The sequence below is a fragment of the Montipora capricornis genome, chromosome 6 (genome assembly GCF_036669925.1).
Source record: "Montipora capricornis isolate CH-2021 chromosome 6, ASM3666992v2, whole genome shotgun sequence".
In the NCBI taxonomy this organism is placed as follows: domain Eukaryota; kingdom Metazoa; phylum Cnidaria; class Anthozoa; order Scleractinia; family Acroporidae; genus Montipora; species Montipora capricornis.
The window spans coordinates 30,363,751-30,378,750 of record NC_090888.1 but is presented as its reverse complement, the minus strand read 5'-3'; the positions used below and the strand labels follow the sequence as shown (position 1 = coordinate 30,378,750).

Sequence of the window (15,000 nt, the reverse complement as noted above, 5' to 3'; positions counted from 1 at the left end):
AAATGATTTTGGGTTAAAATCTTTCAAGATCGAGCTGTTAAAAGCTTTACGAAGAAAAAAGCCCACTCCGCCACCTTTGGCTGATACCCTAGGGACTTGAAGAATTTTGAAGTCCTGTAAATTATTCAAAAGTTCAGGTATTTGTGAATTGTTTATATCAGAATTAATCCATGTTTCGGTCACGGCGAGAATATCAAGTTTATTGCTTTGAATGATGTCGCATAGTAATGCAGACTTCTTGGTGACTGAACGGGCATTCCACAAGCCAAGTTGAACTTTCGAAGTCGTTGTTTGATGTTTTTGTTGAGTTTCAAGTGGAAGTGAGACCAGGTTGTTGAAGTTAACGAGTCGCGGTTCAGTGATTGCATAGTTAGAGCGACTTCGGAGGCCAGAATTACATGAAATCCTCGACTGTATATGGAATGGTCCTTCATTGAAACCATAGCTTTTTCGATTTCCTCTAAACGGTTTTAGCAAACCCATCGTCTTAAGGGAATTCCATATGTTAAGGTCGAGGGGTCGAACTCGTTCAGAAACATGGCGGGTGGCTTGAACTTGAGTAGGAGCGATCACAGGAGCTTTCCACCAAAACTGGAGATTAAGTAGAATATTCCTCGAATAAATCAGCTTGGAAGCAGCCATGGATGTTGAAGTTATAATAGAAGACAAAATAAATGCGTTTAAACCAATGAACCCAGTAAACTAAGAGGCAAAAACTATGAGCAGCAAAACAGGCAACCGAACTAGGCGGTGCTCATTTAAGAGCAGGGGAAGAGCACGAGAGAAGAGGCGATAAAATTTGAGAAATTTAAACGAAGAAATACTCGAGAGAAGCCGGAGAAGGAAAAGAAAAGAAAATTTCGATGAAAATCAACGTAAAGCTGAGAGAAATAGAGGGAGAGACAAAACACTTATTTACAACGGCTAGCTTCCTTAATAATAACCTTGTATGCCTCGCTGCCTCACATAATTTGTAAACTAGCTAAAAAAGTAAGAGGGTCTGAAAACGTTTGCAATTCCGTGTTGACAGAGATTCTGACATATTTCAACAATGACATTTGTAGGCTTTTTGTGTGAAATGGGTGTCCAGTTGTGAGCTGCTTTGTTTGACTGTGAAATTGCAGTCGAGTAAGAGAATTTACTTCACTTTAGGGTGAATTTTTTATTAGTAAAGATTTTTCCTGTTGTTCTGAACTGAAGACAGAGGGAGTAAAGATTGTCAGTCAAACGGAAAATGTTGTGAAAGAGATAACCGTGCATGTAATTTCAGTTTTAGTGGTTGATTAAAATTGTTGGTTATTGTTTGCAAGTCTTCTTTGTTTACTGCTGTCAGCTCAGATGTGTTTGATCTGTTTGATCACTGTAAACTGTACACACTAATGACGATTAATTTTGTACTTTATGCAGAAGCATTATTATTATTATTTCCATAAACACTACATTGCTTTCTGGCTAAATCTATACTTGGTTGACCGGATTGGGGCAGAGGAGAAGGGGTTGAATCATCTGCAAACAGATAGAGTTTATTCTCCCACACAAAATACAAAAATGTTGGCCAAGTCTAACGTGAAGTAAATTTATAATCTGAATAGTGACTAATCCACTAGGTAAAGTTATCCAGCCTTTGAGCAAAGTCGCTTTGTCTTGCTTTGTAAGTCCTTCAAGATAAACCTGGTTTTCACGTACTGGAACAGGTTTCTTTATTTTGAGGAATCCATCCCAAAAGTCCATTTCGATTTTCCCGAGAAATACTGATAGTTTATAGGAGGGGATACCCAAAACGTAATTAGGGATCAAGGCATCCCAGGAGGGTACCTTGGGGATACCCAAACACTACAGTGATATGAGAAGAGGATGTACATATCACTGCAAGTCTGGGACAGCGGGAGGAGCGGAATAGACAGGCCCTGGCGCGGTCTGGTCAAGTTTTAGAGCGACAACGAAAAATCAACATGGAGGGCCCTTTCAAAAACAAACTTTTAAACTTTTTTTTGTCAACATGATGAGGCAATCCTTATTTTAAAGGTGAGTTCCAACCACGTTTCCTCTTGGAACACTTCACTTCATAAAATAAGACAATCACGGTAGTCCTGAAACGTTTCGTGTTCACTGAAGTTTCCGGACACTGAACAACTGACCTGAGCGGAAGTCATCCTCAGAGTCAAGCCAGAGTCAAGCCATAGACATCTCTAGACTCTCTTCGTACGGTGGTGCTGTATGAAAACACCAACATCGATAGTTAACATGCCTATACAAACTGACAAAGCCTTTCATTTAATTTTGAGCGATACAAAACTGTCCTCGATTATACTTCTCTCTGAGGCTCGAAGGGAACATTAATTCTGAGACTCTTTTATGAGGAATGTAAGAAGAGACAATGAATTAGCTTAAGTCTACGCATATCCCTTGGTTTTTAGCTCATGTTTTTCAGGACAAAGATTAAAAAAATTTATTGGCATGTAGTTAAATCAGTCATTTGAAATATTTCAACAGAATTGCTTAGCCTTCATCAGTCCGGCCCAACCTCGTTCCCAGGGTCTCTCTTCTCTGCCTCCACTGTCGTTGGGAAATGGAGGCAGAGAAGAGAGACCCTGGGAACGAGGTTGCCGTCCGGCCGTGGAGGTGAACCAAAGACGCTTATCTGGTCAAGGTCGACAGCTTATTGAAACAATTAACTCTGATAAATACAGAACATCACAATGCGAAAACACGTCAAGCATCTCAAGACAGCTGTGTTTCTCGGATTTTTAAATTAATCGTCTCTAATGAATATATAACAAAGGAACTGTGGTTGGGTGAAGACAAGTTAAAGTTCGGTTGCCATCCGTGTCTCAAAACTGACGTCGTGCTGAAGGGAAGCTTCAAATAATACCTTGTTACTGTGTTGAGCTGTTTGGCACTTTGCCTGTCAAGTTCTACATTGCAATTGTAGCTGCTTGAAAATTGTGGCCTTTGCCTTCCTTAGGCCTTTCTTAGATAGATTTCACTTTGTGGCAATGTATAATGGATATACAATAGAATTCTACGCACTCAGGCTTGCAGGGCAGTCGAGCTTTCTTGTGCCTTGAACTCTGGTGTAGCCTCCCGAACCAGCCGAGTAGTCATGTTCTGAAGCTTTTTGGGCTTTCTGCTTCTTACTACCTCTTGAATCCTGAATTTACAACGAAAATAAAACAGAGTATGTCCTGCATAACTGCATAGGCAAATTTTTTCTTGCAAAGAAACTACAACTCTGGCGCCCTTCTGACTACTACATGCGAGTGGCAGACATTTTCTGTTTCCGCGCTCAAAACGGAAAACGGGTGTGTTAGGCAACCTATTGGAAGGTTGCCACCTTTCTACTCAAATAAAGCTTGAACTAGAACAAAAAAAAAAATACTCCAAACACGATGAATGTCTAAGATCGTTCACAGAAAAAGTGTCATCGGCACTTTCAAAATGTCTCTCTTTCCTGCTCTAACTGACGTTCCCTGTCTTAACACTCACCCACACACAAAATTGAACAGGGGTCTCAGATTGTATGCTGTTGCGTGACACCTGGTAAATGTTTTTTCTTTCTCCTTTATCATAAAGTGACCCCAATTTAATTGTGAGATTTCAATGAAGGTATCGGGTTTAGAGCGAGAGGAATTCATATAATTTAGATTTAACGAAGAGCTTGAGTCTGTATCATTTACATTTGAATCTCAATCAGTCGTACCTTTTCCAGATGTTTTCGGAAATCCGCTCTTCTCTAGTTCTGATTTCAATATCCTTACCCTTGACTGATGTCTTTGATCGCACAAAACAGGTGGAATTTAACGCTGTAAATTGCTCTAGGAACTCTTCATTCCGTTCTTCCATAGCTTCTAGAAAACCGTACCCATACTTGCTAGCGCTGTCTATGCTTGCCTCGGAAAGGTTTTCCAGAATAAACTGTTTTTCCTTTTCAACAAGGGTGAACGTCTCCCCAGCTACGTCACATTTTCCGCCGGGAATGAGCGTATTTCTCGAAAATTCAACGGACATTCTATTGGAAACGGAGAACCCTAACCTCAACCACACATGAATGAAAACATTTCTGAAAAGCCCGCGAAGTTATTAATGTTGTGAGCGACCGCTGACATGATAAAACGATATCGCGGAAGGGGGTCACAGGGTGGATGTAGGAATTCGCTTCCCCAGCGGAGCAGTCTATTTGAAAACCTTAAATATATAAAAAAAATAAATTAAAAAAAAAAAACCCTTTAACACCCAAACTGGTCTAAAACGGCCAGACTTTATATTTTACTCTGTCTAACGCTAGAGGATTTTAAAACCTTGTAACAATTCAGGCGTCGTGAGAAGCGGCTTTTAGAATATTGAGCAGGTTATCACAATAGAGAACTTTTTTAAAAATATGACCTTGACTTGAGATAATGCAACCTCAGATATATGAGGGGTGAGCACAATCATGTTTGCAAATTATCACGCACAGTTTGAAGCTAATAGTAGGGATGAATTGCAAAGTCAATTATGTACAATAGTTATGTAAAACTATGTACAATAGTGTATAGTTAGTGTACAATAGTTAGTGTATGATAGCAAATCTGTGCTCTGCTGCCTCAAAAATTAAATTCGAAGCATATGTACAATAGTTCCAATTCAATGTACTGGAATATCTATTGCTTCCTCTCCTGTAGAGTTTTTTGTTTCATTGCTTCAGCCTTTCAGCCCGACCGGCTGCGAAGGCGTCTGCCGTGTGTTCCGATGAAACCTGTTCATCTTATTGACGGACACTTAACAGCAGTGGGCTTACATGATTGCAATAAAGACATTCCGTGCCTTGTCGATGTTTCTTGTTGAAAGGTGTAAATAAGTGAACACCCAAGTTGGGTCAACAAGAAAAAATAGGAGTTGGTCGCTACCTTTGTTCTTCCACTGCTCTTTTTTTGAGAATACAATAACTGAAAAATTCCTTTGTGAATGACATCAATCAACCGGACTTCTTCATCAAATTCATCAATCGGCTATACAATCGGCTATATGATTGCTCAGAATTACTCAATACCAAGTTATAAAAGCGTGCTCCCTGTTTAATTTGTATTCGCCCGATAGCTTTGTTGAAATAAACATCGATGTGGACACGAAGGCTAACTTGAAGTATCTGGTGTCATACTTATGGCACCGCGGAGCCAACCCGCTGAACGGATATCAAGTTATGAGAGCAAAAACTTCGCCATCTTTGTTCCATGAAACTTTATCCCAAAGGGAAAACAATTCACACAAGAGGAACAAGCAAATGTTTCGCAAAAATGGCAATTTCTCTATTAATGTAATAAGCCATCTGCAGTACGTGAAGTAAACGGAAAAAGAAACAAAAAACCAAAAGATAAAAAACACAAAATAAGTTATTGTCTTCGAGGTTATCCTTGATGTTGTCAATCAAAACAGGACGCTTAAAAAGAAACATAATTCCACGATGATCCATATCATCTTTATTAAAATGTGATCAACGATAATCCAGTTTGGAAATCAGAGGCCATTTCGCGTTTCGATCATGATGAGGTCATTTGGACGTCGATCGTTTTCCTTCACAAAACGAGAAGTACATAATGAAAGCCAAACATTCCAGAAAAGAACTTCTGCAACTGCTCGGGAAACCGGTAAAGCTGGGATTTTCGCCAAGAAAGAATCGGATTGCAAAGGTTCTGGTTTTTCTCCGACGCAAGACAACAGATTGAAATGCAAGTTCGAGGCCATTGATGTACTCCTACAAATTCTACTGTACCAAGAGGAGTTGACTCTCAAAGAGTATACTATCAACGACCGGAAGATAAAAGTTCTTGTTATTGAAGACACTGAATTGTAGAATGGTCCTATCAAACATTTCCCCCATTTTTCTGAGATTTCAAACTTCAACGCGTTTGCCATGATGCAGAAGAAAGTATTCAACAGAATGGTAGGAAGCAATACAAACTGGAAAGGTCCCATACATGTAACTGAAAATATGTACGTTCTAAAAGTAATTAAACGATTCCGCCAAAACCCGTTCTTCAGAAAAATTGAAGACGATGCAGACATCGCCAGTCAGTTGGTTGGATTGACAGTGTGTTTTAAAAAGTACTTATCGGATTCAGCCCTCTGGGAACTAGCTCAGCTTGCTGTAAATACATGTTACCAAGAAACACCAAGACGAAAGCATCATGGCACAATAAAAAAATGAAAAAAGGATTGTGAAATCCAGCAGTCAGAGTGCCACAAACAACCGAAAAGTTGACAAAAAAATTACAACTTCAAATGTTCCTCAGTGTTATTGACGCATATGACTTCCGCTGATAAGATTTACCAACAAACCGCAAAGGCTGTACGGGGCACAAGTTATCGATAGGTGAACAGATTCTCATCGCGTTCAGTCTTGTTACTGATGTATTTAATTAAATACTATTAAACTGCAGTTCATGTCAATGGTCTTAGGGGGAAAATAAGAGAATGTTGTTATCCTCTTGCGCTGAGTTCAATAAAATCAAAAGCCTTGAGCATGAATAGTTAAGATTAGCAATGAGGGTTTTTTTTTCATATCATGAGGAGAGGGTGACTCTTTATATCATGGTCTCGTTGACTGCTTTGTTCCCTACCCTGAACAAAACACACCTTTTTTTCCTGGGAGATAGCCAATCAAACGTTTTGTTGATTAATCTATTCGCAACCTAGCTGTGAACTGAGACCAAAAGATTGTGCGTTGGGGTGAAGTTGAAGAGAAGCCTGTACCTGCTCAAGTTGTTCCCTTAATGAACTGCGATAATCACTTCCACTTAGAATTACATAATCACTGTTCACATGAGTGAAATTTCATTAACAAATGTATTCCGTGTTGCTGTGCGTCTGTTCAGTAACCTAATAGATCATAGGTGACGTCAAAATGGACGTGGTAAGAACAAAAACGTGGGCAGGCACAGGAGGCGCTAAGCCGAGTGTTTTCTAAAACGTTCTTACCTCATTTCGACGTATTCTGTGTGCTATTTCTGAACAGACGCACGGTAACATGGAATTTATTTTATAAAAGAATGAATCATTAGGGGATACAGTACTTACATTAGATCGTGACGAACTCAGACCGGCATGAGTTCGTATCGGCCTCCCGGGAGGGGGGGGGGGGGGTTACTCCCTCATAAGCGCTTAATGGGGACGTGCGGCCAGCCAGGGTATGTTTTCCGGGATTTTTGTCTTGAACAGGGTATCGAATTTATCATTTTTTGTCTTAATCAGGGTATCGATTTATCAATTTTTGTCTTAAACTGGGTTAAATGTCTTAAACAGGGTATCAAAAATCGGAATTCTGTCTTAAAATGGGTAGGAAAATCAGCGATATTTGTCTTAAACAGGGTATGCACCTCCCCAACCAGGGATACATCGAGTACCCCCCCCCCCCCCCCAACCCCCTTCGGGAACGGCCTCCATATATTTCCGAGGTTCTTCCGTTTACATGAGACAGAACATTCGTTCCGGTATGAGTTCGAACCTTTCTCATGTAAATGACAACAAATACCGTGTCCAAAATTTAAAGCCTGTATCCTTTTGGGTCAGCAATATGTTTATTAGACAAAAGATCTTTTCTTCCCGAAATTAAGCGCTAAGCATTTCCTCCAGGTTTCATCTAAAGGGCTGTAAAAGTTCATAAACGGCCGGTCTGAGTTCGTACCGGTCTCACTCCATGGCACTATGATGACGTCAGTTATGCGTTTGTCCTGTCACCATTTTTGAGATTATCTTATTATATATTTTCTTTCACACATTCACCTAATATATAGATTTAGCCAGTTCTAAAAGTGGAGCTCCCTTATTTATTCTTACTGCCTGTAGGGTTTGTGAAAATAAGGGGGTTTCGAATTGTCCGCGTTTTGATGTTTCCGGTTGCTGCTTTAATATTTACATCATTTCTTTGCTTTCTTCTATAGAAAAATTCATTGCCTAACTAGTAACTTCCACGGTAAATTTTTCGCTAAAAACCGATATCACATGAATCACGAGACGATCAGTGCAACAAGCAGTTTTTCCAGTGAAATTTACTTTACAATTCACCAATTTGGCAGTTAATTTTTTTTTTAACCACATGAGTTTTAAAAGAAACAAGCACACCCTCAGCGAGCGAATGGAAAAGGAAAAAAAGCCATTTCATAGTCAACTGTCAATAGCCAGTGAATAGGAATCACGCTAAAATTAGAAGCCATAAAAACAACTTTGTCAGTTCAAGGCCAAAGAAGAGTTTTGCTGATGTACTTTATTCCACTATATCTCTGAAAACAAGATCTTTCACATTTTGATGTATTTCATTGAAACACGCTAGGTTGGCTTGGTACAAGAATTGGCAAAATACGGCAATGCAACCAAGAAAGGACGAACTTCAAACACGATCTGCTCCAAAACTTAAATAACGTTTGGGTGCTTTAAACAAACTTCTGAAAACACAAGTTAGTGAGATTTCCCTCTAATTTTACGACAATTCGTTGCGAATACGTGTTTATAACAAAGGGTAAAGTTTTCTTGCACTGTCGAGGCACATCGAAAACCGGTTGGGCAAACGGATTAAAAAAGCACTTGTTCCCTCGAATTTTACAGCAAAACAAACAAACAAATCAACTTTTTCTTTATGTCCAAAAGAGAACAGTTAATTGTTATTTAATTCCAGTTGAAAATAAAAATTCGATTTTCATTCTTGAACAAACGAAGAACCGATTAAACCACCTTTTAAAGATACGCATCCACTTCAAATAACGCATCCGTAAAAAGAACAAACGGTTTAGTGCCCAAAGAAAGAATTTGTGGAGTAACTTCTTCCGCTAAATTAACCTGCTTTTTATGAGCTATTACTGATATTCTGCATGTTTTGTCGTTGTCGTTCTCTTTCGCTCTCCTTTCGTTTCTGTTCTAGTCATAGATCCTCCAGGCATCATGTAACCTTATCAGAGCTTTTAAAGATATGCCAAAAACAGCAATACAGAGAAAAAATCAGCTCTAAGCAAATTAAAAATAAACACTCAGCTTTAAGTTTACCTCCCGTCGATGCTTGACTTGAACAACTGCGTAGCCACCATTGTGGAACACAGATATCATGATATGTCAAACTGGATTGAAACCAGCGAAAAATGCAGAAAGAAAACATCTTCCAAACCGTTTTCCACCTGAACACGAAAAGCGTTGACTGTGTAAAGAACTGTCGTTGATGTAGTATGGCGTTGTAGCCGCGTCGAGCCACAGAAAGCGCGCCAAAAATGAAGCCTCGCTTATGTTCATGTGAGTTAAGCTGGCTTTTTTTAGGGACAGATCATTAGAAAAGTGATGGGGGGGGGGGTGGGGGGGGAAACCAATAAAAAATTCATGTAAGGGAAAATGCCAAGAAAAGAATTCACGCAAAGAAGAAGGTAAAGAAAAAAATTCATGCAGAAGGAAGGTCCAATTGTGACTTTTATTTAATAATTATATAATATTTGCCAGTGTCTATTAAAAATAATTCTTATTCAAAATATTCTTGGGGCCTTACTCCAGGCCCTGCTTTACTATTATTAATAAATAAAGACATCTAGTATACTGAGGTGTTTTCCTCACACCGAATGAAATGACAAATTAAAGGTGACTAAATTAATTCACACTGCAATAGCATGTTAAAATACCTGCGCGACTCCCGCTGTGTGCCCATTGTGTTGATAAAAGCCTTTATAGTTTTACTTTAACAAGCATGTCTTTAAGCGATTTCCCTTTTCTATAAGAAACCAAGGGAGGTTCCTTGTATATCTCTCTTAGTAGCGGCTGATTTTGTATTAAATGCCATATTTCCGTTGGAACATTTTTCAAAAATGGCATTGATTGATGAAATTGTGTCACAAAGGGTATAATTTTCTTGTGCGCTTTCTTTTTTTGTGTAAGAGCGTTCTTTCTTTCTGCGAATTTAACTTCGGGGAGGATTTTTTCCACCAGATTATTGGGATAACCTCTCCTTGTGGCAAATTGGGTGAAGTCTGAAATTAGCTGGCGCCTTATCTGGTTTTCTTTCATGACAGGTGTTGGAATGAATTTCAAACCTCGAGAGAGTAAACTGATCTGCTCTGTAGTCAATTGTGTGTCTGAGAGGTTTTTGATGTGTTGTTTGCGTAACTCTATAGTCTCACAAAAACATAGATAATGAATCAAGGTTTCACTGTTAAAAAAAGCAATATTTGTCTAAAAAAAAAATTCGTGCAGTGGGTTTCTCCTGGAAAAAAAATTCCTGCACAAGCAGTGCGCGAAAAAAAATTGTACCAGCTGAAAATCCCCCACCCCCACATCACTTTTCTAATGGTCCATCCCTTAGCCTGCAATCCAATCGAAAACCAGTACCTGGTGAGCATCATCATCATCATCAGTCCTTTTTGCGCCATGGGACGCATAAGGCCTCTACAGTCTCTCTCCAGCGGGAGCGGTCTTGTGCCACCTTTCGAATTTCACTCCAGGTCAGGTGCATGGACTTGAGTTCTTTCTCCGCTGACCTTCGCCAAGTTATTCTTGGCCTTCCCCGTTGTCTTTTGCCCTCTGGTGTCCAGAACAAACTTTCTTTAGCAACATCGCCAGAGTCCTTTCTTAATACATGCCCAATCCATGTCCATTTCCTGCGGGTTATGTCCACCATAATGTCCTCTTGTTTACAGATGTTTCGCATACCAGGCTGGATACCTTTTGTGGCCACCTTATGCCTAGTATAATGCGCAGGCACTTATGGATAAAGACCCTCAGCTTTTTAATTATTTCCTGAGTCGTTTTCCAGCTTTCAGAGCCATAAAGAAGCACTGTCTTTACATTTGAATTAAAGAGTCTTAGTTTGGTCTTAAGAGAAATCCTTTTAGAACTCCAAATTGGTTTCAGCGATGTTAATGCCTGTCTGGCTTTACCAATACGTGTTTTCACATCTGCATCAGCGCCGCCCTGCACATCAATCATGCTGCCAAGGTAAGAGAACTGGTCGATTTTCTCTACCTCCCTGCCCGTCTATTCTGATTTGGCAGTTCCTTTTACATCCAGTGCTCATCCATTTGGTCTTTTTTGTATTGATCTTAAGTCCAACTTTACGCGCCTTATTGTTTAATCTTGCTGTTTTCTCGCTTAGGTGAGATCCAGAGCTGGATAAAAGGCAGGTGTCATCCGCATAGTCCAGGTCTTCCAACACAGTTGTCCATTTCCATCTAATCCCAGTACGTTGGTGACTTGTTGTTTCTTTCATCACCCAGTCTAGGGCAATCACAAACAATAGAGGTGACAGCATGCATCCTTGCTTAACCCCGGTTTCCACGGCAAACCATGATGTAAGATTGCCTTCATGGAGAACGCTACATGTGAAATCTCTGTACAAAGCTTGTATCATTCTGATGATCTTTTGTGGGATGCCATAAAGCCCTAACAGTTTCCATAGGGTGTCCCGATGCACACTGTCGAAAACTTTTTCGAAGTCAATGAAATTCAGGTGCAGGGATGCCTGCCATTCCATGCATTGTTCTATTATATTCCTCAAAGTGAAAATCTGTTCGGTACACGACCTTCCTTTACGAAAGCCTGGCCTTGACCTGCTGAGCGGTCAACTTAAAAAAAAAGCAGCTGACCTCGATGAGCTCTAAGCTTGAGCCCGCGGTATGGTCACGTGTTACTGGTCAGCGGATACCTTGTTTTGAGAGTTGTCAATTGATAAAAAGATGGATGTCCAATATCAAAGATTTATGCTGTAAACTAGCATGATACTGGTGACATTGGCATACATGGAGGGGTGGACGTACGGACGAACGGACGGACGGAAGTACGTATGTACGGACGGTGGATGACGTCATGGCCATAAAACCAAGATTTCTCGCATCGATGGGTTACCATATTTTCTTAACAATGGTGCTCCGCGTCCGTGTACCTTCGGCGCGCGCAGAGCTCCGCTATTACAGGATATGACACGAACTTGCACGCGACCAGCTGCCAGGCGGCTCGATATGCTTTGAATTTACTAATATATAGATTTAGGGCGCTTTCCATTTGACAGAAGTGATCGGCCAGAGCGGGCATTTGGGAGGAACAACTCTATAACGCCTTCAAATTAACAAACCTCGAGGATGATATATACTTTTCCATAAGAATGTGAGGGATTATCGTGCAAGTGTTCCTTCAAATTGTTGCATTTTCTTTGCAAAATGACGGGTCTGGCGGACCAGTTCTGACGAAAGGAAAGGGCCCTTAGCTAAACCTAAATGCGGAGCTCCCTTGATTATTTATTCTTACTGCCTGTAGGATTTGTGAAAATAAAGGATTGTCCGCGTTTTGATGTTTCCGGATGCTGCATCAACAATTAAATCATTTTCTTTGCTTTCTTCTATAGAAAAATTCATTGCCTAACTAGTGAATTCCTCGGTAAATTTTACGCTAAAAACCGATATTGCACGAATCACGAAGCGATGAGTGCGACATTGGTTTTCCAGTAAAATTTAATTGCACCAGTTTGGCAGTTAATTTTTCTTGAACCGCATACACCGAATTCATAAATGGCGGCCAACCTGGGTCGAGTTAGTGGCCATACATGACATCGAGGCGTTTTAGGATAAACACGCAGTAATTTTGAGAAGGGAAGGAGGAAATGAACGATCGACGTGCGGAAAATTACATTCCTGGTTCTTTTTTAAGTGCAGCAAGGTCATTGGTATTAAAAAATGATGAGCTACGGTTGTGGCTGAAATGTTGGAACGATTCTGCTTAAAGCTCAAATTGTAAAGAAGTAATCTGACATCGTTCGATCCGGCTTAGGCTTATGGCATTATTGTGTATGTAAAATCAAGTCATCTGTTCGGAAAACTTTAAAAACAGCTCTTGTTTTTCTTTTTGTCGCTATTGCTTTTTTAAGAGTCGAAGAAAATACATCATTCAAGGGAAAGACAGTTTTCTTATTAATCCGGATCCGAATTCGTTGTACAAAAAGCGAAAATTTGCCAAGCAAGATGCGGGTTGCGCTGTTGTTGATTGAAACTCTCGTGAGATTTCTTAAACAAAACTGAGGCAAAATTTCACTAAAGGTAAAAGTATTAGGTGCTCTCTGGTGGAGAAAATGCCGCTTTTTCCGAGGTGCAGGTTTATGGGGGAAAGTGGCTGGAAAGCATCATTTTGTTCCAACTAGCTGGAAGAAGGGGGAAACTCTTGAGGATCTATTTGTTGATATTATTTACACAGCTCGTAGCTTAATTTATTCACATCTGTCGTATTGCACTGTCTCATGAGGACGTACCTACCTGACTAAATTAAACTATTTACTACTGCTACAGAAAAGAGTACTAAGGATTATAACACAATAAGGCTGAGAGATCATAGTAGACCCCTGTTAACTAGATTAGATATACTGCACATATTTCAAATTACTAAATTACAAATGGGTGAGCTTGTAGGCAAACATCAAAATAACTTGCTTCCTGATATTTAAGATCAAACCAAAATCTGCTTATACCTCGGCCAAGAAATAATTATGGCAAATTCAGTGTTAGATTTGACGCAGCCGATAATTGGAATAAAATACCTTAACATATAAAAAATGCTTCCTCTCTCCAAAGCTTTTGAAATGAGCTTAAAGTTCATCTGCTTACATCCAAAGCCCGAGAATGACTTCCTGTTTAGCTGTAGTTGCACCGTGGCATTGTTTTGCTTTGTTTCGTTGGTTTTGTTTGTTTACTTTCTACCTCAAACTTATTAACCTAATTGTAGTCTATTTTATGTTATTTCTTGGTTTCCACAACGTAGTCTATCATGTCTGCCTCCTATTTAAAATTAGATATTAATATTAATATCTTGTATAAATGCTAGATTAGGTGTGCGACTACTAACCCTGTGAGTTTTCGCTCGCAAATCTCCACTCCACATTTCTGTGACATGTATTATTAATTTGTATTGTTGTATCTGTAGAAAAAAAGAAACCTATGAACCTATGAGGACGAGTATCTTAAGAATAGAATGCACTAGCGACGAGAAGCCCTTTTATTTTCGCTGTAAGTGCTATCACCGCTTCATGCAGAAAAAATGACGAACCACTATTTTTAAGATGGCAATGTGTATTGTATCTGGAGGTGTTCTGGAACTCCGCTTTGTTCATGGGTGGCGTGTAAGACTGGTTATTGTAACCACTCTTTGGCTCTTACGCTTAACATTTGTAAATTTTCCTTGTTTGAAAGTGGAGGTACACAAGATTTCATCGGTGATGCGGCAGCAAAATCCTAAAGAGGCACTGATAAATTTAACCAGTAAGCTTCAAACCTCACCAGAGTTTGAATCAACAACAGCACAACTCGCACCCTGCTTGTCAATTTTCGCTTTGTGTACAACAAATTCGGATCCGGATCCATAAGGAAACTGTCTTTCCCTTCAATGATGTATTCTTTGACTCTTAAAAAGGCAATAGCAACCCCAAGAACAACTAGAGCATTTTTTAATTTTTTCAAACAGATGCCTTGATTTCGAACGATGTATAAAGCTTACTAAAGTTAAAAATTTACCTCTTTACAATTTGAGCCGTTAAGCAGCATCGTTCCAACATTTGAACCAAAACCGTAGCTCATCATTTTCTTAACACCGATGACCTTCTCACACTTGAAGAAGAACCAGGAATGTAATTTTCCGCACGTCGATCGTTCATTTTCTCCTTCACTTCTCAAAAATACTGCTTGTTTATCCTAAAACGTCTCGATGTCATGTCTGGCCGCCAGTCGACACAGGTTGGCCGCCATTTATAAATTTGGTGTATGAGTCTTAAAAGAAAACAAGCACACCCTCAGCGAGCGAATGGAAAAGGAAAAAAAGCCATTTCAGAGTCAACTGTCAATAGATCGTTTTCACGTGACGTCATCATTTTCTAAAATCCAAAACTAAAGAGCCACGAAAGTTTTTATCCTCATCAGGCATAAGAGGCGGCAAATTTGTATCCATTTGCAATTTTAAATCTCAATAGCGTGCTTCGTTTGGAAACCAGAGCATTTTGAATTTCTGAGTTATAGCGGTGCGTGA

At 39.7% G+C, this 15,000-nt stretch overlaps 1 protein-coding gene across 3 annotated transcripts in view; it reads right to left on the bottom strand.

Annotated features, from left to right (window-relative positions):
• Positions 1-14,781, bottom strand: part of LOC138050431 (uncharacterized) — a 28,697-nt gene extending 13,916 nt beyond the window's left edge. For 2 of the 3 annotated variants that reach the window (XR_011132611.1, XR_011132612.1), the window contains exons 1-2: positions 14,493-14,781; positions 13,828-13,899 (exon numbers count right to left, since the gene is read on the bottom strand). Coding sequence is in view for 1 of the 3 variants with exons in the window: in XM_068896768.1 (XP_068752869.1) it covers positions 3,031-3,151; positions 3,701-3,988; positions 13,828-13,874 (456 nt within the window). In the remaining 2 variants the exon portion in view is untranslated. Of the gene's footprint in view, positions 1-1,665; positions 3,152-3,700; positions 3,989-13,827; positions 13,900-14,492 lie in introns of those variants that run through there. The other variant, XM_068896768.1, reaches the window with a different exon arrangement.
• Positions 14,782-15,000: the final 219 nt, after the last annotated feature.